Source organism: Haliaeetus albicilla, chromosome 8 (assembly GCF_947461875.1).
Source record: "Haliaeetus albicilla chromosome 8, bHalAlb1.1, whole genome shotgun sequence".
Taxonomy (NCBI): Eukaryota; Metazoa; Chordata; class Aves; order Accipitriformes; family Accipitridae; genus Haliaeetus; species Haliaeetus albicilla.
In genome coordinates this window covers 16,615,947-16,642,399 of record NC_091490.1, presented here as the reverse complement: position 1 = coordinate 16,642,399, position 26,453 = coordinate 16,615,947, and the positions used below count along the sequence as shown (strand labels likewise).

The 26,453-nt window shown below is 40.7% G+C and overlaps 1 protein-coding gene across 1 annotated transcript; it reads left to right on the top strand.

Moving 5' to 3' along the window:
* The first annotated feature begins 1,979 nt into the window (after positions 1–1,979).
* On the top strand, positions 1,980–26,022 carry LOC104314194 (vitellogenin-2). The gene is made up of 35 exons (XM_069789107.1): positions 1,980–2,195; positions 2,307–2,327; positions 2,430–2,581; positions 4,104–4,355; positions 4,904–5,065; positions 5,153–5,301; positions 5,904–6,054; positions 6,173–6,330; positions 6,407–6,572; positions 7,477–7,602; positions 7,946–8,164; positions 9,137–9,354; positions 9,516–9,613; positions 9,912–10,036; positions 10,147–10,248; positions 10,888–11,007; positions 11,094–11,283; positions 13,057–13,150; positions 13,263–13,448; positions 13,977–14,121; positions 14,243–14,465; positions 14,556–14,731; positions 15,125–15,778; positions 16,253–16,303; positions 17,222–17,311; positions 18,420–18,632; positions 18,727–18,869; positions 19,273–19,411; positions 19,946–20,081; positions 20,517–20,703; positions 21,031–21,122; positions 22,202–22,299; positions 23,042–23,201; positions 24,617–24,778; positions 25,639–26,022. The coding sequence occupies exons 1-35, from the start codon at positions 2,126–2,128 to the stop codon at positions 25,755–25,757; spliced, it is 5,547 nt and encodes a 1,848-aa protein (XP_069645208.1). The 5' UTR covers positions 1,980–2,125; the 3' UTR covers positions 25,758–26,022.
* The last annotated feature ends 431 nt before the right edge of the window (positions 26,023–26,453 follow it).

Genomic DNA, 26,453 nt, shown 5'->3' with positions numbered 1-26,453 from the left:
CCAGGTACTTTCTGCCAGAGGCTCCAGGTAGGGCTATTCTCTCCAGCTGCAGTATAGAGCACATTTTTAACATTTAACAAACTATTTAATTTGCAGTTACCACAAAGCTTTTGTGTGAAGACATGTAAGACATCTTGCTTTTACTTTCTTCCCTTCCACCCCCCATCTAATTTGCAAGAGAAGTAGGTGATAAGATATGAAAGGTTGATATAGTTGGATCCAAAAACTGATCCCAAAAGAAATACTCAAGTTATCTGATGACTGATTTATTGCTTTCAGACAATACATCTTGCCTCTAATGTTCACTATGCCTAGCAAAGTTGCACTGTAATTAAAAAACAACACCCCCCACCCCTCCCCAAGCCAAATCAAACCTAAAAAATCCTTTGGTATCCATTGTGTTGTAGTTGTCACACTGACACAGTACTCCATGTTCCCTTATTCAAGTTTTGAGTTGTACAAGACACGCAACTAACTAGAATGCTTAACAGGCAAGTTTGTTTTAAAGAAATGTTCAATGATAAAAAATTAATTATAATTGTATGGAAGAGCTTGCCAACATCCTAGTGAAAAGTCTGTCACTTGAGGCACAAAACATGCTTGTTGCCTTGAACAGAATAGACTCATAATCATGAAAAGGAGACATTTCTTACTAATGTCTGTTCCCCCCTCCAAATAGGGGTCTTCTGCAGTGAGCTGGATGACAGTTCCCAAAATAGAGGTTGCACAACCCCAGGTGGGTTTACAGCCCAGATGAGATCTGTTTGAAAGTCAAGACTTGTGGGACTGACATCCCAGGAAGAGCAGTTGCTCATGGGAGACTGCTGGAATAGAAAATAAATGTTCATTTGTGGTTGTTAAAATAGCGTTTGCCATACATCACACTCCTGTGGTTAATCTTACAACCATGGGTATTGTGGGGAGCAGGAATAAAGTGACTGAATAACTAGCATATCGTAGATGTCGAATTGGAATTGGATTCACATTTTTTGTGTGACTTAAAGCCCATGGTTTACTGCTTTGACTGAGGTTACCCCTCCAGAAATACTCTCCAACTCAGAAGCCCCTGTGCATTTTTCTTGCCTTTTTTTGTTGATCCAGTTGCTGCCCAGCTCACTTTGGAAGACTGTGTAACTTTTCGGGGGGGTTGACCAGAACTCACTCTTCCCTTTTTGTGATTATCAATCTATTACCATGCTCAAAAAGGGCAAGCGTGTTTTGTGCGTCTCCACTTGCCTCCATGCCTGTGACATTTCTAGAACAGAACACTTGTGCAAAAGTGTTCCTGGGCTGTCAGTGTAAATCAACAATGAAGCCAAGCTACTTGGCTGTATTTTGTATTTGGCTCCTTAGGAAATGCAAAAGTTCTAGCTGACCTGCACTCCCATTCCCCCTGCTTCACTGCTAAGAGTCTCTGTGGCTTTTAATTGTTCACATTTACCTTGGAAGATAAATTATTTACAGATTTCTTATGAAATCTTTGTTAATTTAAAAAATATTCGTGGTCAGCGTGACCGGAGCTGAAAGGACATGCTGATCATCTGATTTATTTAATAAATATATATATCCCATATACACGGGTTTTCAGTAGGATGTTAAATGTGCTTTGGTGCACATCTTAATGTAAGAATAGCAAGGGCTTAGCTGTCCTTGCCTCCTGTCTGCAGGGATGGCTGTAAACCAGTGCTGAGGGAGAGAAAGAATTAATGTGCGTGACGCTGACTCTACTTTGTTAATTGGACCACTATCAGTTAGATAACAGTTTGGGTCAGATGCCAGGTCAGCATAACCTGGGCAAAATCAGCCTAATCTGTGGCAGGACCAAACACCAGCAGCGAGCCGTGACTCAATCTAGGAAATTAAGTAACGTGTTTATTGTAAATTCATTGTAAACAACCTACTAAAATAATTTTACTAGGATAAGCAGAAACTTTTAAACAATCCAGCAAAGGGATTATATGAAAAAATCAGTGAGATGCCAAAGTATGACTTGATTTCTGTCATTCCTTCTGAAGAGAAAGTATGATTGCAAAAAGGAAATTGTTTACATAAACTGATAAAAAACTTGAGAATTCAGCAAAACACAGCCACGTGTTCCTGAGCTTTCTTCCATAAAAGTCTCACCATGTCTGGCAGAGCCCCATTCACCTTCACTATGAGGGGAATCATATTTGCACTAGCGCTCACCCTTGTAGGTAAGCCTACATATCCCTTCATCTCTCTTTCCCAAAATTTCCTTAAGTTCAGTGGCAACAGCTGGATCTAGACTGAATGTTACTCATGTGGTTTTCTATCTCCTTTTGCAGGTAGCCAGAAGTTTGACATTGGTAAGTAGATTTCCTTCTATAACCTTCTTTTGGTGACTTTGTGATTTCGGTTTATTAGAACACGCTTGCAAGTATTGTAAAAATGGCTATTATTCCCCACAGACCCTGGATTCAGTAGCAGAAAGAGCCACTTGTACAGCTATGAAGGCTGGGTGTTGAATGGGCTTCAAGAAAAAAGTTTAGCCAAAGCCGGCGTGCGCTTGAGCAGCAAACTAGAGATCAGTGGGCTGTCAGAGAACACTTACCTCCTCAAGGTACCATGTCTTCTTCCAAATGTACCATGCAACAGTGAACTATAAATCACAGTCATAACTGCATCCAGCTAATCTGTGGTTTAGGAAAACTGTAGGAAACACAACTGGAGACTTAGTGCTGTGGATGTCAGAGAATGATCTGCAAGCTACAGTTTCAGAAGTGATGAGTGATTTGGCACCCGGTCACTTACCAGCGTTTGTTGCGGAAATTGTTTGTAGCAGGTGTTCCTCAAGACTTTGTGTCAGAAAAAGAGGTGCCAAAATCAGGGGTTCTGTTAGAAAATGTTTATTTCTAACTGAAGGCGCTCAAGCCTGCTCTGAGTTTAAGATTTGATTGTAGCCTCAACACGCATTTCCAACTTCTTTGGGAAGCCAGGACTTGGGTATGTAAAATCATTGTCATGCAGGCAATTAATAGACGTAGACATAGAAAGTGATAAAAGCTAAGGATAAAAAGTGATAAGTGATGAAAGAAGGATTGAAAAATGAAAGGCATCAAAAAGGAGCATGTAATAATATTTAGTGTTTGGATAATGCAGTAAAAGTTCTGTACATGTGAAATCATGCCTCTGCCAACATCAACAGAGACAGGATCTGACCCATCTGAAATAAATGTTTCAGAAAAATACTTTTGTCTGTTTGATTTAGATACAAATCAGAGCTTCCTTTTTGGGCACTGAGTTCAGTGTCAGAGCTCTCGCTGGTTGTAGTTGAGCTGTAGATCTTCTTTCACTGATGAGGGCAAGATGTCAAAATTATGGGCTATGGGATAGCATTTCACACTATAGTCTTCACCCTGAAATTCTTATATGGCGTGCACCAGGCTGGGCTCTGAGACACCTAAACTGGCAGTAATTTTTGCCAAAGTTATTGCAATTGCTTCTGATTTACATTGTGTCTCAATATGGGGGGGGGGGGGGGGAGGTTTGTAAATACATTGTTCATTATTTTAAAAAAATAATTGGGTTGATTCAAGCAATTTACAAATATGAATCTGTTGTGGTTTCAGCCCAGCTGGTAACAGAATCAAATATAGGAACTAGTACAGTTAAAAAAATTTGGAAGGAGAGGAGTTAAAATGAAGCATTTTAAAACTTTATTTTTTTGCCATTTAGAATGATATAAACTTTTTAAGTGCTAAATTTCACCTAAAGCAGAACATTTATTTTAAGGCTGAAAAAATTGGGAGAATTTTATTTGAATTTTAAAAATTACTTTTTGAATCAGCTTTTCTCCCTATAAAGTTAATGCAAGTAAAATGTTTAAAATGTCCCTGGAAGATAATAGCGATACGTTAACTGCTTCTGTAAGATAAAATAACACTGCTGAGCCCACAGGGTTTGTACTGGTTTTACAATAGTGTAAGCAAGAGACGAATAAACTGCTGTATAAATTTCTAAGCCTACATTTGGAAGGAAAGAGTATATAACTAGTGATTATGTTAATTTCTTCCAATCTGTTTGCATATTTAGAACCAAAGTGATTTTATTCACATAAGTATCTTTTCTTAATTTCCTCCCAGATCCGGTCTCCACAATTCGAGGAATACAATGGCATCTGGCCCAGGGACTCATTTACTCGATCTTCCAAAATCACGCAAATGGTTTCTTCGTGTTTTACCCGGCCCTTCAAGTTTGAATACAGTAGTGGACGGATTGGAAACATTTATGGCCCAGAAGACTGCCCCGATATGTGTGTTAACATAGTGAGAGGAATACTGAACATGATGCAGATAACCATTAAAAAGTCACAGAATGTGTATGAATTGCAAGAGGTTTGTTTTTTCTGTGCTAAAACTACTGTACCTAAAGGATGTGTTGTCTTTAGGTGCTCTTCCTTCAAGTTTCTACTTTCAAATGTTCATTATCAAAAAAGACGATTTTCGTTCACACAGAAGAAAATGTGTGCGTGTACGTGTTGAAGGAATTATATGGGCTGGATTCCTATTAAGACATTTGTCTAAGACTTAACATGCAGTCCTTTGAAGAAAAAAGAATTATTAGCTGTGAATGTATTTGTTATATGGCTTCCCTGATAGAGCTACTTGATCCATTTTATTTGTTCATTGTTGATATTAATTAGTTGATTACTTTTTCATTTTAAACTCCATCCCCTCACTGAGTACTGTTCATGTGTCTATTTTTTAGTTCGATAGGATTCATTGTGTGTAGTGTTAACAGGTTTCAAAGCATAATTAAGACTGTTCAGTAGGTCCTTACCCTCATACTGCTCCTTCAGAATCTTCGTTCAGTAAAACTTCTTCTCAGGCAGTGAAATCCTGATGTAATTGGGAAATCTCATTATCTGTATTGACGTGCACAGGCTGGAATTGGAGGTGTTTGCCATACAAGGTATGTCATCCAGGAAGACAGGAAGAACAGCCGAGTCTCTGTTACCAAAACCGTAGACCAAAATAATTGCCAGGAAAAAGTGATGAAGAGTGTTGGAATGGCTTACATCTATCCTTGTCCTGTTGACATGATGGTACGTGAGATGTGAAAAGATCTTCCAAATTACAAGCATGGCCACTCTGTTCCCATTCACTCTTGGGGTCTCTCTGTCCTCCTCCAGAAAGGAAGGCTCATAAAAGGGACTGCGGCTTTCTCCTACAAACTGAAGCAGTCAGACAGCGGTACTCTCATCACCGAAGTGCTGTCACAGCAGGTATATCAGATCTCACCACTCAGTGAACCTACCGGTGTTGCTGTCATGGAAGCAAGGTAGGTGGGACATGGGCTTGCTTCCCAAAGTGAGAACAGTTATAGATTCTGGCAGTCCCTTTCACTCCCAGTCAAAGTAAAGTGAGACTTGAGCTCCCCAGCAGTTGGGTAGAGCTGTGAGTACTCATAGTTGGGGTTTCCACACTCCTAAAAATTCTGTGAACCATTATTTTTTTGTACCCTGGTGAACTTGGCACTACAGTTACATGGAAGAAAAGGAGAAAAGCTCTTTTGCTTGCTTATACTGCAAGAATGCAACTTTATTACTCTGTCTGTCCTGAAAAAGGGCTAATTTATAGTGTCAGGAGGAAGATGGTGCACATAGAAATAAGATCATCGTTTACACTGACTTGGTAGCTCTCATTCAGGAGATGGTGGTTTAGCTCCTCCTCAGGAAAGATTTCATTGTAGATAGCTCTAAAACTATTTTGTTCCAATTAGAAGGCTTTATCCATTAGCAAATAGTAAGACTTTACTATGATAAGAAAAGTGGTTAAAGGGTAAAACTGATACCATCACCGTATCACTGAACCAACAAACAGCCAAGGCAGGTGGAGGAAGAAAGTTAATTCATTCCTCCTGTGACACCTGTCTCTTGACAGACAACAACTCACCTTGCTTGAAGTGAGAAGTGAACGGGGGAGCGCCCCGGACATTTCCATGCAGAGCTACGGAGGCCTTCGTTACCGCTTCCCGTCAGTACTGCCACAGATGCCACTGCAGCTAATCAAGATGAAAAACCCCGAGCAACGGGTACAGTATTTTTAGGTCTTCAAATTGCTTTCCTAATAAAAAAATGAATAAAAGAGCAATGATCATGAATTCCAAGGGATTTAATTATGTATGCCCTCTCTCTCATGTTTTATAACAGATAGTAGAAACACTGCAACACATAGTCCAGAATAACCAACAGGATTTCCACGATGACGTTCCGTACAGATTCTTGGAGCTTGTCCAGCTCTGCCGGATAGCAAGCGCTGATAGTCTTGAGTCCATCTGGAGACAATTTTCAGATAAACCCCGCTACAGGTATTTCATCATACCAACTTACAAGAAACTTTTTCATTTTTGGAGAATTGAGATTTTTTTTTTAACCTGCTTGCAGGAGATGGCTGCTGAGTGCCGTTTCTGCGACAGGCACCACAGAAGCACTCAAATTCATTAAGACCAGAATTCGCAATGATGACCTTAGCTACATTCAGACTCTTCTAAGCATTTCTTTTGCTCTCCATTTATTGAAAGCTGATGAACACACTGTTTCAACAGCAGCAGTGAGTAAATCCATGTGAATCTCTCCTATCTGATAACAAAAGGAATGATAATTGATGACAATCTTTGATTATTAAGTACATTAGAGACTGCATTCTCCTCTCCTGTACACCAGTTTTGTGCAAATGTTGAATCATTCATTTCTTTTAACATTACATATGTGGGAGGAGAGTTCAGTCCTGTGTCTTCGTTTTGCTACATGGATATAAAAGCCCTTCTCTCCTAACAGCTTCTGAGAATAATTCTCACTTTAGCTTGCCGGGATCACATGTCATGCCTTCTACAGACAAAACTTTGTCCACTTCAGTCTCTTGCTTCTGAAACAAATGGTGATTCATGTGTTATGTCATTTGAATAGCTCTTTTAATTGCAAACTATTCCTATGAACTGGAAAGTGCTGCAACTGAAAGTATTAATGTACACATCAATTATTGTAAATAATTAATGTAAACATCAAATATTTTGATGCTATAATGAATCATTTATTCTGAACAGGATTTTTGCCATCTCTAGTCAATATTCTTCTTAAATAGGAAAAAAAGATATGATGTGAGAATGCATCATAAATAAAATTGAGTTGCACATTGTTCTAAGGATATTCTATTTATAGATTGATGTTTACCCATAATCTTTGTATTTTCAGTGTTATGCTCAGTTGAGGAAAATCAAAATGGTGCTATGTAAACTTTTATATATTGAAACTAATTGGGAATTAAGCTCCTAAGTGAAGCTTGCAAATAAAATGTTTACAAGCTGATTTAATTTGTTTGGATGTGAACAATAATCATTCTGAAATTGCTCCCCTCAGATAAGCTCTGATTATTTTCCTGCTCTGAAAGCTATGTGAAACACTGTATTAAATACCAAATTAATTTTTTTCCCCCTTCCCCCCCTCTCCCCCCCCAGGATTTAGTGACCAGTTCTCGAATCCAGAAAAGTCCCATGCTTCAGCAAGTTGCCTACTTGGGATACAGTTCTGTGATCAATAGATACTGTTCTCAGACCTCAGCTTGTCCAAAAGAAGCTCTTCAGGTGGGTGGCTTTTTGTTAGGTTGTTCTTAATAGCTCAGTAATGTTACTTACATTAGCTTAATTCATTTAAGATACAGTATAAAAATGGCAATTGGACTTGCAAATACACATTTCATAGCTCCTTCAGAAAAAAGGCAATGAATCATTTTATTAACGTAGATATCTGCTTCATCACTGAAAACACAGTTTTCGCACTGTAAGGTAAAATCCTGAGAGAAGCCATCACTGAGTGATTTTACTAAACCCAGTTGCTTTATTGTGATAGGCTTTTCAGTGGGTAAGGGGAACACTGTGGACAATCTATACATTAGGAGGAGAAGACTGAACTGTGCTTCGTCTATAGCCCATCCATGACCTGGCAGATGAAGCGATCAGCAGGGGCCGTGAAGACAAAATGAAATTAGCTCTGAAGTGCATTGGCAACATGGGAGAACCAGCCAGCATCAAGCGCATCGTGAAGTTCCTTCCCATATCTTCATCCAGTGCTTCTGATATCCCCATCCATGTTCAGATTGATGCCATAATGGCCTTGAGAAAAATAGCTTGGAAGGACCCCAAAACAGTAAGTAGGATCTGTCAGGGATTTCTTTACTTAGTGAATTAGAGAATATATACTGTACGGGTAATGAGTTGAATGGTATCATGTGTGTGGATTCAGCATGTTTAAAAAAAAAGGATTATTTTTAAGAACAACACAATACAGTTTTATATTTCAGCTGATGTTTCCCGCTAAGCTGTAATAATTATTAGTCAGTAGGAACCTTCCAGAAGGATACCAGCAGTATTTCTTTAGTCATCTGTCATAACCAATTAAGTCCTGTGCTAATTATATATAGTGGAAATTTAGCCACCTAAAAGTCAGACATATAATTTAAACTGCCTCGATAGTCAGGAGGAGAGAGAGACTCACTTTCTATTGACCTCCCAGACAAAATGTCAACATCGCTCTGCCTCTTTTAGACCCTTCCCTTAAGATTGGATGAGTCACCTCCAACCTCCTGCTGAGGTTGCTGGTATGGTAATCGTAGACAAGACTCCTGCCTTTCAGATGGTGTAGATATAGGAGCTATATGAGACATCATCCACGCAGACTGTCTTTGGAGAGCTGCTGAAGCTCTGCTTTTAAAAGTGGTCTAAAATAGTGAAACATGCTCACTGAGTTAGTGGAGTTACTCCAAAGAATGAATCTTATTATCTACAGTTGTTTCTTCCAACGTTATTCTCTGGTCTTTGAATGTCATTAATGCAAAAAGCTATGCTGATGTCTTTTTGATTGTGGTGGGTTGACCCAATACATTGATATATGGACATTTATTTCAGATTCAGTGCCAGCCCTTCTCCAGGGGGCTGTTCCTCCATGGCTGCTTCATTTGTCTTAGTAAAATGATGTGGAACCATGCAGTAAAAAAGATCAGGAAACCTTTCTGCAGGCATAATGACCCCCCTCACATACTTCTTGCGGGTTACATGTGGATCCAGTCTGCGGAAGAAGTCTCCAGTATGGGTAATTCCAGACACTGTTTTTCCTCTGCAGGTGCAGGGATATCTCATCCAGATCCTTGCAGACCAGTCGCTTCCCCCCGAAGTGCGAATGATGGCTTGTGCTGTTATCTTTGAGACAAGGCCTGCCCTTCCCTTAATAACAACGATAGCTAATGTGGCAATGAAGGAGAGCAATTTGCAAGTGGCCAGTTTCGTGTATTCCCACATGAGGGCTTTGTCGAAGAGCAGATTGCCATACACGTACAACATGTAAGTAGAGACAGGAACAAAGTGGTCGATCGTCTGCAAGTAATAAGTTCTGTTACATTCTTGTTAGTCAGCACTGCATCTGCTGACAGACTGAATTCAGTTTATATTCTGATGGGGTGCAGCTTATTTCTGGGTATTATTACCTTTCTTATTTTGTTTAGATCTTCGGCTTGCAATATCGCCCTTAAGCTGCTGGCCCCCAAATTGGACAGGCTGAGCTATCGGTATAGCAAGGTCATGCATTTTGGTGATTACTTTGGTGAGTAAAAGCGTTTCAGTGACCAGGAAACTTTCACTTCAGAAATCCATTCTTCAGAGACATTAAGTTCTTTGGAGAAATATGGCATTCTGCCTTTCAATAAGAAATTGAATTAAATGTGACAGTCACATATTTAAAAGTGCATGAGTAGCCATTTATTAATTTGGGCCTAAACAGTTAAAATTTATGTAATGCTATAAGTTAGAGTTGGCAATGGAAAAAGCTGCAGAAATATGATCTTGAATGATAAGCAGAATGGTTAGAGAAAAGCTGTGTCTTTTGTTTACTTCTGCCATAGATAACTACAAAGTTGGTGCTGCAGGAGATGTCTTTGTTATGAACAGCCCAGGAACGATGTTCCCATCGGCAATAATTTCCAAGCTGGTGGCATATTCTGCAGGGTCAGTGGCTGATTTGGTTGAGGTAAATATTTACCTAAATCAATAATAAAGCAAATTAAAATTAAAATTGACCACAAAGTTTTGTCTCTGTAAGTACGTTTCAGACTGCTCCTTTGCACACTGTTTTGGTAGGTTGGTGTCCGCGTGGAAGGCCTCACAGACATCATCATGAAACGCAACATCCCGTTTGCTGAATATCCCACATACAAAAAGATAAAGGAGATTGGAAAAGCTGTAGGTATTTTCAGTAATGCAACGTGTGGGTTATGTGAGGGAATATTTAGTGGGGCTTCTTGTGCTGGTTAAGCCCTGTCTCAGAAGGTAAACTACCCGCCTAGCGGTCAGCTTGAGTGTTTCTGTGAAAGAGAGAGGTGCAGGGGACGTCACTCCTGCGACGGTTGCGATAGCTTCTGCAAATTCTGGCCCTGGCCCTGCCTCCTCCCCACCCCAGGTGTGGCTGCAGGAGGAGCGGGGAGGAGGGCATTGCAGCGGGTGTCTGTCTCGTGCCTGGCAGGCTTCCTCCTCCCTCCCTTCATCTACCTCACTTAGTTTACAAGTCTTGTCTTCAAGAGAAAAGGCGATTCGTTGCTGTGCTTTCAGACCGGGTTTAGGGGTACTAATGCCCCAGACCCTCTGTGTCAATGTTACTGCGTGAGAATGCAGAGCACGGGGCAGGAGGCTATTCGTGGGCACCTCAGTGACAGGGCGTACGTCTGAATTAGTGACACTGAGCTATTTACAAAGCGGCAAGGAAACGCAAGCAGCAATGGAAGACTGCAGCTTGGTCAGTGATGGGTTTGATCACCTTGCTGAATTATCATTTGTAAAGTGTTGCATTAAGGAACTTTGCTTCTTTCTTTTTCTGTTCCCTAGCTGCTGGGATGGAAGGAGCTGCCAACAGAAACCCCCCTGATATCAGCCTACCTGAAGATATTTGGCCAAGAGCTGGCCTACGTCAACATCAATAAGGAAGTCCTGCATCAGGCTGTGAAGGTACCAGGGACCCCTAATTTTCTTTGCAAGATTTGACACCGTTGTACTTTTATATCTAAACCTCTCGGACCTCTGTTTTACTGCAGACTGTGCTAGAACCTGCTGACAGGAACACAGTGATGAAGAGAATCATCAGCCAAATCCGCAACGGCATCGCAGGACAATGGACGCAGCCGGTGTGGCTGGGAGAGCTGCGATACATCGTTCCTACCTGCACGGGTCTGCCGCTGGAGTACGGGTCATACACGACCGCTCTGGCACGTGCGGCCGTCAACGGTGGGTTGGGGTGTACGAGATCAGGTGGGCGAGCTCTGAGCAGGGGGGGAGAGGGACAGGCTAAGAGGGGCTGGAGAAGGAAGGGCAAAACCAGGAAGTTAGAAAAAGAACTTATTTTTGTAGTGGAGGGGAGGGGGTGAAGGTGTTTGGAGAGAAGCTGGACACAGCTGATTTCTGCCTCATCTTTGAATGGATTGAAGACAGAGAAGTTGAGGTGAGAATCTGGGAAACCAGAGAGAGAAAGTCACACCATTCAAGGCCAGAAAAAACAAGAGCTGCATGGGGAGCTGGCGCAGACATGGGCAGAAGGGGATGGCTCCCGAGAGATGCACAGACAAGCTAAGCAGGATTCAGTGGTGATTTAAACAGAGAAGAAAACACAGGACAATCCGAAGATGACTACCAGTAACGTTAGAGAAGGCAGGTAGAGAAGAGTGCTTGTGAAAAGAGACAGAGAGCTCTGTTTTAAAAGAATAAATGTGCAAGTACGAATACTTACCAAGAAGTCAATTCAGTGCTCATACTGTTTGTTGTGCAGCAGACTTTTCATTTAGGCAAAAGTGACCCTTCCTTCTGCTGACACCACATAAGGAATGAAGGGAGAAGTGCATGTACTTGTGCTCTTTATAGAAGTCTCGCATGTGCCCACTCTTCACTGCTCTTGGGTTTTGGTTTGTTAGTTTGATTTAATAAGATCTTTGAACCTGTTCCTAGTTTTGTGGGTGTTTTAATTTTTTTTTTTTTTTTTTTTTAAGTGACATCCTTGTAGCCAAGTTGGGGAGGTATGGATTGGGTGGATGGGCTACAAAGTGAGTGAAGGCTGTCTGGACTGCTGATCTCCAAGAGTAGTCAACAGATGAAAGTCTAATTGGTGGCTCGTTATGAGCAGCATTCTTCTGTTGTTAGCACTTGTGCATGGTCTCTTTTAACAATCTGAACTTTGGAAAAGAAGGCACCCTCAGCAAACCTGTGTCAGTGATGACATTGAATTGGTGGGAGCAGTCACTGCACTGGGGGGTCAGGCTGCCACCCCAGGGAACCCTGACAGCCTGGAGGGCATGGCCTGACAGAAGTGCGATGAAATTTGACAAAGGCAAGGCAAAGTCCCTCACCTGGGATGGAGTAACCCATCCAATGTATAAGCTGTATGTCACCCAGACAAAAAGCATCTTTGCAGAAAAGGGCCAGGGAGGCCTGGAGGATAAGCTGGTATAGTGAATCAGCAGTGTGCTCTTGTGGTGATGAAGGCCAACTGCATCCTTGGCTGCAACAGCAAGAGCAGAGCTAACATGAAAATTATTTTCCCCCTCTATTTAGCACACCTGAGGCTGCATCTGGAGTACAACGTCTAGTTTGGGGTCCGCAGTACAAGATGTTCACACTTGATGTGAGGAAAGATTGGAGAGCAGGGTTTGTTTAGCCTGGTTGCCCACCATTTACTCTGTCTTCTGGCTCCTCGCGTTTCTGAAATTTTAATGTTATACTAACTAACAAGCTTTCAGCTTGGGTTAGCTCTTTATTTTCTTACTGTATTTTTATTTCCATTTTCAATATATTGCATCAGAACCTTTGCCTACAGAACAAGCTTTCTGTATATTTTCAGTATTTTTCAGACTCGTGAAAGATCTCATGTACCCCAAAGTCTGTCTTGTTTTCCAGCCATATTTGTTGTATTAACAAAAATATTACCTCTTCTTGAAAACTGTGTCTTGCTTAAATTCAAATCCTTTATTTCACTTTTACGGTGTTTAAATGTTGTTTTGTCGTTTGCAGTTGATGGAAAGATGACCCCCCCTTTAACTGGAGATTTTAGACCTTCCCAGTTGCTTGAATCCACCATGCAGATTCGGTCTGACATAAACCCAGGGTATGGCAGGTTTCTAAGGCTTTACATATGATGGAGGTTTTTTATGAAAAGGCAGAACCACCTGTTAAAAAAGAGCACCTTTCTTACATCTGACCACTTCACTCTGTTTCAGTTTATACGTATATACAGTCGCAACAATGGGTGTCAACACAGAATACTTTCAACATGCTGTTGAAATTCAAGGCAAGGTCCTGACAAGAGTGCCAATGAAGTTTGATGCCAAGATAGACGTGAAAGTGAAAAATATTAAGATTGAAACAAATCCATGCCATGAGGAAATTGAGATAGTGGTTGGAAGGTACGGTAGCATTATTTCAGAATATTTCCTGTTGCTGAAACCTTAAAGTTCACCATTCACTGACCTCCTACAGAGGTTTCTAGGTAGGCAGAGTGACTTTTCAGTGTGTAGCGGAACCTTTGGGATAAAGAGCAAGGAATAGAAACAGGGGAGTTAAAAGTCACAAGACACCTAAATTATTTAGGAGATTTTTATTTTAATTTGTTTATTATTTTGTGGTTTTAATTTTTATTTGTTTATTATTTTATTGTCTTTTAGGGGTTTTAATTTTTATTTTTTAAATGATTGCCTTTCATGTTTTGGAAATTTGTTTAAATTTATCCAGATTTTGAAAACTTCCTGTGATATAAGGAACTGATGTTTGTCATGAACTCTTTAATAACGTTTATACATATAGTTGCATATACAAACCCTATGTTCAAACAACATGTCTCTCTGCTGGCACATGATACTGACAGGGATGTATTTCATTTAATTCAAAGACAAGGAGTTGGAATAATTCACCATCTTTTGTGCATATCTCAACAGACATAAGGCTTTTGCTGTATCAAGAAATTTAGGAGAGCTAGGTGTTGAAAAGAGGACTTCAATTCTCCCAGAAGATGCTTCATCAGATATTGTGGAAGAACCTTTCAAACCGTCAGAGAGAGCTTCCAGTGAAGGTTCCACAATGGTAACCTATTCCTTTTTGCTTATACAGTAATATTTACCCTTTCCGTGATGCACATGTCTGCAGTTTTACTCTTGCCTATGATAGGCTCTCAGTGGTATTCATGTACTCATCTCCAATGCAGCAAGGAGCTGACAGCATGCCAAGGAGGCATGCCTATAGCTCTCAAGAGGATCTTCGCTATGGTACAGGAAGAAAAACTCATAAACGAGACATTTGTGTCAAACTGCATCGTCTTGGTTGTCAGCTCTGCTTTTCCAGAAGATCACAAGATGCCAGTTTCCTAAAAAATACGTATTTGCACAGATTAATTGGAGAACATGAAGCTAAAATAGTCTTGATACCAGGTACAATACTGAGTACAAGCCTTGTCATCTTAGGTTTGTCGGTGCTACTTGAAGCAGTATAACCTTCTAATACGGGCAACTGGTGTGTAGTTCAAACAGATGCTGATATTGACAAAATTCAGCTGGAGATTCAGGCAGGATCCAGAGCAGCTTCGAAAATAATTCATGTGGTAAACTCAGAGTCTGAGGAAGAGGATGAGTCATCTCGATATGAGGACATTCAAGCTAAACTGAAGAAGATTCTAGGCATTGAAAATGTGTTCAAGGTAAGAGACTTTGAGCATGGGAGGGAGGAATATTCTCCCATAAATGAAGTCAAGAATTTGAAGTTCAGTGTGGAAAGCTGGCATGGAAAAGCAAGGATGGGGCTAGTTTGAAAGGTGCCAGTGCCAGGCCTGTCAGCCAGTGCCACATCTGGAGGGATTGACCCTACGGGGTGCATCCAGCTGGGACTGGTCCTCCATGCTGGGCTAGATTTCAGCTAGGCGGAGTGGATCTAAGGGAGTTCCGCAGCTTCTGCGGTGAGTGAGGCAGGGAAGTTGCTGTCCCTTGAAAGGCTTATATGAGCAGCTTGTCTGACACCCAGAGAAGTTTTACTTTGTAAATACAGAACCAGATGTATCCCCTCTCTTGCACTTCTCTTTGAACTGTTTTTGCAGGTTGCAAATAAAACGCGACACCAGAAGAAGCAACCTTCTAAGAAGGGAAATGCTATGCTAACAGAGCTTGGGAAAGACCCCAAAGCAAAAAATCCCTCCAGCTCATCTTCTGCCTCCTCAACTGCCTCTTCTTCCTCATCATCTGCTGCTTCTCCTGATCGTAAAAAGGCTGTGGATGAAGATGAGAATGATCAAGTAAAGCAAGCAAGAAATAAAGATGCAAGAAGCAAGAGCAGCAGCCCTAGCAGTAGTGGCATCAGCAGCAAGAGCAGTAGCAGCAGCAGCAAGAGCAGTAGCAGCAGCAGCAGCAAGAGCAGCAGCAGCAGCAAAAGCAGCAGCAGCAGCAGCAGCAGCAGTGGCAAGAGCAGCAGCAGCAGCAGTAGCAGCAGTAGCAGCAGCAGCAGCAAGAGTAGCAGTAGTAGTAGCAGTAGTAGTAGTAGGAGCAGTAGCAGCAGCAGTAGGAAGTCATTTAGTCACCATAGCCATGGGCATCACTCAAGTCATCTGAATGACAGCAGTAGCAGCAGCAGTAGCAGCAGCAGCAGCAGCAGCAGCAAGTCATTGAGTCACCATAGCCATGGGCATCATTCAGGACATCTGGAAGGTGGCAGCAGCAGCAGCAGCAGCAGCAGCAGCAGCTATTCCAAAATATGGGTAACTGTCACTAAGTTTACTGATGCTGCTAATGTTCATGAATCACATTCCTGATGGCAGCTGGATTTGCATCATAAATCATGAAATTATGAGTTAACACAGTAAATTTTAGCAACATAAAATTGCAAAATTTATTCTGCAAACACACCTGCAATCATTGGCTCAGATGTCTACTTCAAAGCATCTCAAAAGTTTCCACAAGTGTGTTGAAACTTTTGTTATAGGCAGGGAACCATTTTTTGCCAACTTACTACTTTCTGTCAATATATATTGCACGTTTCTGTCTTAATTTTGCAGTAGGAACAAAAAGACTTCAAATCTTGCATTATGTGCTTGTGACAAAGCATACAGAACTATGTATGAATGATAATTGGTAAAATTCTTACTTAATTCCCAGTGCTCAGATTTCAATGTAACTGCAGCATTTCTTTTCTTCTGAGACTTTTCATCTTCTTGTTTTTATCATTTTCAAAGGGAGATCATGAAATTTATCAGTATCGCTTTAGATCAGCGCATAGACAAGAGGTGAGTTTTTATTTCCTCAGTAAATTAAGTATGGAATCTGTCATGAGTCAAATGGAAACCTTAAAGGCAACTTGTTGTCTTTGTTAAGGGAAATTACAGTACTGATAACATTTAGAAGACCAAATCAACAGTGGTGGTTCTTCTGAGATGCATAAAGACTGAGATCTATGTTCTCCTTTGTGTTGCGCTCACGATGCCATTTGCAGCTCTGCAAAGTAGATGCAAAGCTCTACCGAGGCAGTGGGGATGCACACTTTGGAGGAGTAAAGATCCTACCATCAAGAGCTTGGGTCATTTGACTGGCTTTGATCACTTGGTTTCTTGGGTTGGAATCACTGTTGATACACACCGGGACAGCAATGTTGACAAATGTGGGAGGATACCTTATTTGACGGTACTTCAGTTCAGCAGAAGATTCTTACTAGGGCATGAGCCAGCCAGGAGGAGTGTACTTGATATTAGTGTTCCTCAAAAAGTAAAAAGTTCAGCTGTGTGTGTCCGTTCAGTTGATCCTCTCTATTCAGTTGGTCCATTCAGTGTGTCCTCCAGTTGATCAGGCCCTTCCAGAAGTAAAATGAACCAGTTCTGATCTTTTATGTTGAATTAAGAGGCTGGTTCAGTTTGACTTGCTCTGGTCCATTGTTTTTTTCACACAGGGAATTCTCATCTAGACATATTCCTTATTTGTCTCTTCTGAGGGGTCAGATATATTTGGGTAAACAACATTTTTCTGAGCTAGATCACATGTACTAAGCAGGACAAAGCATATTGCAAGTCAATGAGCTGCTCAGGGTTGGAATGCAAGTTTACCAATACCAAGTGCTGTGACAGAGAGTATTCTGCAGCACTGCCTAGTACAATTTCTTCAAGGATGCTTTTAAGTTACCCTCTTGAGCATAATGTGTTTTCTTTTTGCAGTTCCCAAAAAGGAAACCCTCAGGTGACCCACTTAGCAGCACCTATTCTTCTACCAGATCCAGTCATGCCTCATCTCGAGCTGCTTCCTGGGTTAGTTGCATCATTTTAAGGGGTTTTTGACAGCTTGGAAGAATGGCAGAGTGGCTGTGACCTTGCAGTAATTGTACAGCTAGGATAATGGGAAGAGAGAAATACCAACCTCTCAAGTCTCAGGTATCAATCAAGAGTGAGACACGCACCATAGGTCCCACACACACTTTCCTCTGCAGTGAGGTGAGGATCGTTCTTACTTGCACCGTGACCCTTCCTTCATGGGAATCCCATCCAACAGATGCCTGCAGAGACTGATCTTGTGACCTCTGCAACCAGCAGGGACGTTGAGGTGCTGCAGTGCCAGCGCAAGGATGTTGGTGGTGGAGGCCAAGGCAAAGGGGAGCCTCAGCAGAAGGCATGCTCCAGAGGTGACATAGGGCACCTTGGCTCCTCACCACCACCCAGTCTGATGTGTGCAGGCTTGCTCTCTGGGGCAAGTGATGAAGTGAAGTCTAATGATGGAGTGAAGGAATTGCAGGTCGCAGCATGCTTAAGGCCCTGCTGTTGGGGGGGGAGGTTCTTGATGTTGAAGACAATGTCCTGGATTATATTTTGTGCTAGGGTGCTGTGCAGACACAAAACCCACCTGCCCCACAGAACTCGCAGCTGAAGAGTGAGGTGAAAGCCAGCAGACCAACCAGAGAGAGAAACAGGAGGACATTAGCTGGGGGATGTTATTGCTGTGAGAATGAGTGATGAATACAACTGACAGCTGATGTTGTTAGTCAAATTGAACCACTCCCTTTCATTCATGGTCAAATATATGGGTATTAACAATGAAGCCCAAATCATATAGTCATTACTGTATCCTAATGATGTGAATATTTCCACAGTATCAGCTGTAGCTCAGGAGATGGCACAAGTTTTTGGCTCATGTAAAATACAGTGATAAAATCCATCTGTGCATGCAGAGGCACATGCACACTAAAGACACATGCATGAGAGTTTATAGGCATGTATATACGTGTGGTACATATGCTGGTATATATTTGCAGTTCAGTTGCTTACTTTTCATTTATCCATCTAGATCTTGCATCTAAAATGTTCCATGGTAACTCTTTTTTTTAATTATATTCTCTGCATACTTTCTCCCCCTTCTTCTTAGCCTAAGTTTTTGGGAGATGTTAAAACACCAGTATTAGCTGTTTTTCTTCATGGCATTCGTAATGATAAGAAGATAGGAGGCCTCCAGCTCGTGGTATATGCTGATATTGACTCCATCAGGCCCCGGATGCAGGTGTTTGTGTCAAACCTCACAGATTCAAGCAAGTGGAAGCTCTGTGCTGATGCTTCAGTCCTTAATGCTCACAAGGCAGCGGTAAGGCTCAAAAATAGTTATATACAGCTGTATGCATCACAGGAAAACCATGTTCCATGCATTTGAAAATGGACCATTTATCTCTCCATTATAGGCTTACCTGAAATGGGGCCGGAATTGCCAGGACTACAAGATTTCAACTGAGCTGGTAACTGGGCGGTTTGCTGCCCACCCTGCTGTACAAGTGAAACTGGAGTGGCCTAAAGTTCCATCAAGTGTCAGATCCGTAGCAGAATGGTGAGGTTTTAGTCTTTAGTGCCACTTGTTCATGATATGGGTCAGCTGGGAAAAATCAGCATCCACCCACGAGATTCTAGTGGTTAAAGTACCAGCTATTATTTTATTCTCTGATTTGTCCAAGTACTGCCTTCAGACATAAAAGCTGAGTGGGAGATCATAGCCATCCTATTGTAATGTACAGTAATTCTTTATATTGGACATAATTACTGAAAACTGAGGAACAGATCCTTCCTTTCACTGAACACTTGATCAGTAAAGCAGAGTGTGGTCATGGGGACCTAACCAATGATCCTGAAGACTCTGTATGCTACTTACACACAGACGTGAGACAACCTGATTGGGATGTGTGCTGCTTTTTCTCCTCTATTTCACCAGATCTTTCTGATTTGAATTTTTGAAGGTTTTACAAGTTTGTCCCTGGGGCTGCGTTTATGCTGGGGTTCTCTGAAAAAACAGACAAGAATCCTTCTCGACAAGCCAGGGTGATCGTGGCTCTAACTTCTCCAAGAACATGTGATGTTGTTATCAAGCTTCCTGATGTAATTATGAAATATTATTATTGGTCTCCTATTTTTTCCTAGTAGAAAGTAAGACTGTTGCATTTTAATTACAGTGGGACAATTCTGAGAAAGAAAAATTAAGTAAGCATCAGTTTGGGTGCAAATGATAAAAACAACTTTTGTTTATTTTCAACCTTCTTATATTACATCCAAGAATATTTATCGAGTGATTTTGTTCATGGAAAAAGAGAGTGCCATGGGTACTCATAATGACGTGTGTTTCAATCTGTAGTAGCTCACTAAGTGTTCACCTAACTACCTTTGAAGGGGACTAATTCATTCTCTCCCAAATAATATCTGAATGGTGACCCACACCATGAGCAAAAACTGTAAGCAGACGCAAAAAGCTCATGGACAGTGAGTCAGATCAGTTGTGTTCACATAAAGTCTGTGTCAACCAAAGTAGAAGAAATTGAAGTCTAATTCCAAATAGGAGAAAAAGCTGACCTCAGCTGTTTGCTGTGAATACCTGGCACAAGTGTATTTTGAGTGTGCTTTTGAATTCCTTTTCAGATGATCTTCTATGAAAAAGCCATGAGGCTTCCCCTGTCACTCCCTGTAGGTCCGAGGATACCAGCTTCAGAGCTGCAGCCTCCCATCTGGAATGTCTTTGCTGAAGCCCCCTCTGCAGTGCTCGAGAATTTGAAAGGTCAGGGTCTAATCAGGCTCAGAAGCATGACATCCTCAGTCTCCCAAATTACTTGAGTACCTTCTGAATTTTTCTGGGATTATTTGTCTCCAGTTAATTAGGAAATGTGCTGTAATAATGCGAGGATGGTTCAACTGGGAGATAATATTGTGCATATAGTAAAGAAATCATCAGCATTTCAGGGATCAAGATACCAATTATCTGAATTGATAACATTTAAACTTTCTGGCAATTATGTTTTGTTAGATAGAGGAGTATATTTTCCATGCCTTTTTTTAGAATTTATGGGTGCTTAGTAGCCAAGAGTCATACAAAAATGTCACCTAGTAGAAAAAAATATAAAGCTAAAATAATATAGCACTAAAAATAAAATATGCCATTTAATGACTTTCTTTTATGGAAGAGCAAACACTCACTGGCATTTTATTTAACCAGCTCACTGCTCAGTTTCCCACAACAAGATCACAACCTTTAACGAAGTTCAGTTTAACTACACAATGCCAGCAAACTGCTACCACATCTTGGCTCAGGATTGCAGCTCTGACCTTAAGTTCCTGGTGATGATGAGGAAGGCTGAAGAAGCTATGAACCTGAAAGCAATCAACATCAAGCTTGGCAGTCAGTAAGTAACTCCTGCCAGATGCTGGGAGTGTGACGGACTACATTGACCCCATTTAACATGAGAGGAGCTCAGATCTGAGCTTTACTGCAATGGTTAGCAGCCCATGGGATTTCAGCATTTCCCTCATTTACTTTCCATGCATATTGAATGTGATGCTGATGATGGTATCCTGCATCTTAGGTGACAAGAATACACTTGATGTAATTGAAGTAGCTGAAATGAGCTTATGCTGTGACCAGTGATATTTAGTGAGCAGGAAAACGCCTTTGTCGCTGTATGCATGTGAACCTGATACAAACAGGGTATGAACGCTCTTCTCCTTAACAGGGAAATTGATATGCGTTCTGTGAAAGGGCAGGTGAAACTGCTGATAGATGGGGTTGAAAGCCCCACGACGAATGTTTCATACATATCTACTGGTAAGTGATGCAGCATCAGTTGTTTCATTTTCACATATGTGTTAGGAGAAAGAAAGAAAAAAAAAAACCTATCAAAGAGATTCCATCAGTTTGTATCCAATAAATATTTCTACCTTTGGTTGTAAGTTTCTATTTAAGAACATGTATTTTACTCACTTGTATAGGAACATTTAGAAAGACTGATTAGAGTGTTAAGCTCTTGAAGTGGCCAAACTAAGCAAGATATAACTGATATGAAGGTCCCTCCTTTTCACACATTACTGCAGCTCCTGCTGGAGTTCCAAATTTGAGAAGTGTTTCAGTTATACTGAAAAATCTTGCTTGATTAAAACTTTCTGAATTAGAGTTCTCTAAAATTCACCACACTTGTGTACCAATGTTTTTCCTAATTTGAGCTGTAGGTATAAATCTGGTTAGCATTCTGAAACCTGCTAGGAATAAATATGGAGAACTGGTAAAATAGCCTGCTTGCTTCTCTCAAAGCAGGAACAGGTTTTTTTCTGTGAAAGGTACAGCAGGACCTTGTTTCATTCTGTGCTATGCAGTCAGGGGCTATATACAAGGAAGGTATTTCCTGACTGTAGAGCTGTAGTATGTGAATCAGGCTAAATCTTGCTGAAGCTGGGTTAGCACCTGTCAGTGCTGAGCTCTGTCCTATTTCTTATGTACCTGGCAAGTGATAATTGTGCTAGAAATGGCTTCAGTGACAGTGTTCTTTGTCTTTTCTTACCGCAATAGTGTACTCAGGGCCTTGTATATCTGCACAACTATACAGATGCTATAGACAGCTCTGTAATAATTTCTAAAAATAAATATGAGTATGTTAATAACCCAAAGAAAAATGAATAAATCTGTGATCATTAAAATTGTTTTCCAACTTTTTACAAACACCTATTTTCTATATATACACATTTCTACATTGTTTTGCTGTATGTTCTTTTTCTTGAACAGAACAATTGAGGAATATCAAGGACAAGAACATTTTAGAAACATTACAGTTGCTTTTTTCTTTCTTAAAGAAGCTAGGTCGGGTCTGTTTTGGTTTTGGTTTTGCTTTGTTTTATTTTGTTTTCTTCTAGGTGCTCCTCTGTGGATCCACAGTGAAAAGCAAGGGCTTGTACTTGTTGCTCCAGCCTATGGCATTGATAAATTGTACTTTGATGGATACACATTCAGGGTATCATTCTTTCTCTTCATAAGCTTGAGTGTTGAGAAATTTCCATAGGATTCCCTTAAATTTGTATGTATGAGTGCAAGAGAATACCTTGGCAAAGCCAAATGTGTGCAGGACCCAAAAAACCCCAAAGGGAAGATGACACTACAGGATTGCACAGTCCTGCTATTTATTTCTGAGGGGGAGAAGTGAGGATCTTTCACCAACAAAAATACCTTATTCTTGCAGTACAGGTATGTGTTGGGAAATGGGCCCATAAGCGTACACACACTAAGCCAGCAGTGCATTTGCAAGAAAAATGAGTTTTCAGCTCCTGTCCACTGTTCTTACAGCTGTATAGTTCTTCAAATCAACAAAAATGCAGCCATTCTTTTAATATGAATGAATGCTTTAAAGGCTGCACTAATGTGAAATGGGAATGTAAGAAATCATACAAACCATACTGTATCTATCACCTATACTATGAAAACATCCATCAGAAAAAAGCTTCAGCATATTAACAGTCTAGACTACTAATAACATACTAGACTAGCACAGAGGGTTTTAAAGGCTGTAACAGTTAAACATGCTGCAGCACAACAGGAGTTTGGCATCTGACTGTCAGACTCTTTTGAATTCTTACTAAAGAGATTTTAAACATTTGTGCATTAACTTATACTGGAAGGGACCTACCTGCATAGCAAAAATCTGCTCCATAGGTATTACTTTTTTAAACTTGAAATGGTTTTGACTTTTTTTCTCAAAGATTCAAGTTGCTTTATGGATGGCAGGGAAAATGTGTGGAATATGTGGAAAATATGACGCAGAATGTGAACAGGAATACCGGATGCCCAATGGATATCTAGCTAAAGATGCAGTGAGCTTTGGGCATTCTTGGATTTTGGAAGAAAAGCCTTGCACAGGAGGTATGCAAGCTCTAATAAATTTAACATAATATTACTGCAGTTTAGAAAATATAGAATCTGTTTAGAAAATTTAGAATCTGTAAACATTTTGGAAATAAAAAGCATTTTAAAAGGATACATTATTAACTTACATATTAAGTATTAAAATTATTTGCCAGTTTAGAAAGAAATAAGAAATTACAAGTTAAACTAACAAGCCAAAATACACAAGTCAGATGAAATTAAATAACCAAGTTGAAACAAAATCTTTGTGTCAGTTTTGAAGAGTTTTAGAAGAAGATCAGAAAAAAATGTAAGAGGATAAATTCACATGGAATGCTTTGATTTAAGCACAACAGTTTCCAGACATCAGTTTCCAGCATTTGACCCATCAAAAAATCAGATGGGGATTAGTAGTTATTACCATGGCTGACCACCTGGTTTTTGAACCAGTGCAACCTGTCAAGCAAAGCATTCAAGTGTATGAGCAGTTCCAGGGACTTAATAACATGGTTGAAATTAAAAGCTGTATTTTAAGTGTTCCAATAGATTAGGATCTTATGGTGTGCTGATGCTCTCAGCTGAGGTTATGATGCAACAGCATACCATAGTGCTGCGAGGAGAACAGGCACGTTGCCTTTGTAAAGAAGACTTGTCCTGGTGGGAAGGACTTCCTCGGTCCCTGGAGATGACTTCTACATGTTTAGCTGTGCATTAACTGTTATTCTTCTATGTCTTTGTCAAGAATACTGGGCATCAAACTTGCTTTAGAGGGATGCAGAGTCCACATGCATGTACACAAATAATATTCCCACGGTTGGTGGTTACCACATATTGTGGTTCCATTTAACATATGGCGGAAATGGCTGGAATTTTAGAGAATAAAGCTTATAGTCAGGAATAAATTGTGGTCCATTTAGCTTCTCACATACTTCTAACTGCTAGTCCTGGGAATCCAAAATGAGATCAATATTACTGGCTGGCAGCAATGACTTTTGGTCTCTCTCTACAGCAATTCTGTGTCTGAATGACAGTGGTAATAGTGTAGTTCTTCAGTGATTATTTTTATTTGGTCAGAAATCCCCCCTTTATTTCCACTGCTGAGTATTCAACACTTTTGAATGTGGTTTTGCAGCTATTCAATAAGCCAGTTTACTTTGAAAAATGTTTATTAGAAAGTACATCAGACTATGTTTCTACATGCTAACCTAGAAATAAACCAGTTGCATTTGAAATTAACTTTCAGTAGCTCTATATCTAATAAGCTGATTTGAAAAGCTTATCAGTCAGTGACGCTGCTTCACTTATGATGAAAATATAGTTTTCATAGAAGAAAGTTGTTTGCAAATTGGCGGTGTTGGCAGATGGGTCCTTCTGGGGGGATCTTAAGCTTTTGAATGTAAGCACATAAACTATCACCAATTATTATGTTACAGCCTGCAAACTGCGACGCTCATTTGTGAAGCTTGAGAAGACAGTTCAGCTTGTGGGTGTAGAGTCCAAGTGCTATTCTACAGAGCCTGTCCTGCGCTGTATGAAAGGATGCTCTGCCACCAAGACTACTCCAGTCACTGTTGGTTTCCACTGTCTCCCAGCTGGTAAGTCAACAGAAATCCTACTGAATAGGAGCTGCACAGAAGTCTAAATAAATGGTGCCTTGACTCAGTTACCCACTTGAAACGTATGAATAATCTAACATCCACAGGTAGGGATGGACTTACTGTGGTATTGACCAAAGATGTTTCCCTGTTTTCATTAATACGTAAAACTTCCTTTAGTGAGAGAGATGGTTTTCTGTCATAATTTTACTATGGTTTTCATTATACCGGAATTTAAAAACTAAACTGAACTTCCCTTCATGGTGCTTTGAGCTAACAAGGTAAGGGCAGAGTAACAGCACAGTCAACATTGTGATTCAACTGAAAAACTGTGTATTGCAGCCTGTGAGGACTCAGCCACATCTGATCATGTGCAGCAGAGATCCTTGCCTTGTATTTTTTATATATAGCTGCCTTTGGGTGTGATCCAATTTCACCAAGCTGATTTAGGCAGTAGAAGGGCAGGTGTGGATGAGATTCCTGCACACAGGTGCAGTGATATAGGAGGATATATTTTTTATAGGTATATTGTAGATAATAAGAGATCATAAAAGGTAGATATAGATTATATAGATGATAGGTTCATGTCTGTTTTCCAAGTTTGTTTTTCCTTTAAGACTATAATATGCTTTCCTAAATGTGTTATTAATAAAATTCTACATGGAAGTAGGTAGAACTGGCTTATTAATTAAATGAGTTTCCTGGAACATCTCTGCGTGACTTAGACAAACATAAATATGTAAGCCAGTGAGGAGAAGCCAAGCCCACTGTAATTAATGACTGGTGCATGGTAAGTGCTGTACCTTGCAGAACTGCTTCAGAAGTATACTGTTTACTTTTCATTTCTTGTTCCCCATCAGATTCGGCTACCAGCCTGACGGACAAACAGACTAAGTTCGACCAGAAGTCAGAGGATATACAGGACACTGTTGATGCACACATAGCATGTTCTTGTGAGAACGAAGACTGCAGTGCATGAAGCTGTACATTGCAGCACAGGAGAAAACAGAAACACTTTAATATTTTTATGTTGTAGTGTAAGAAAACTTATCTTAAGGAATAATAGAGATACTAAATGAAGTGTTTAAGGATGTGTGGAATCTTCCCAAGTAATTTAAAGTATTAAACTTTATTATTGTAGAAACTGGTACGATTGCCCTTAAATATCTGATTTTGTAATAAATCCACGCATGGAAAAAATTATGAAGGCTTCCTAATTTCACTGGTTATGGAAAGAAGCGGTCTCTGTTGCTTCTCCTCACCCCCCATTTCGTAGACTTCTTGAGTCTGTGACCATCTTCTGTGCACCAGACACGTGTCCGTGTCAGGCCCCATCAGGGATATGGGTTGGGTAGCTGTGGTACCAGGCTCCTGCTTGTTTCCCCTGGTGCTTTCTTCCCTGGTGCTGGGATCGTGTGCACCCGGAGCAGGAACCACTCACCTCTGTGTGATGCAGCACCCTCTGCAGCAGCAAAGCAGCCGTGGTGCTCTGCAATAACTACGCGACATGCCAGTGCTGCCATAGGGAACAGCAAGATCAGGGAATAAGCCTGAATTTCATGCCACTGGACAAGGCTGCTCTGAGGGAGTCAAGAACACGTTATGTTCCTGGTGCACCACATGCAGAAGCTAGTGCGAATCGGGGTCTTTGAACAGGACGCGGTGGAGTTAGCCA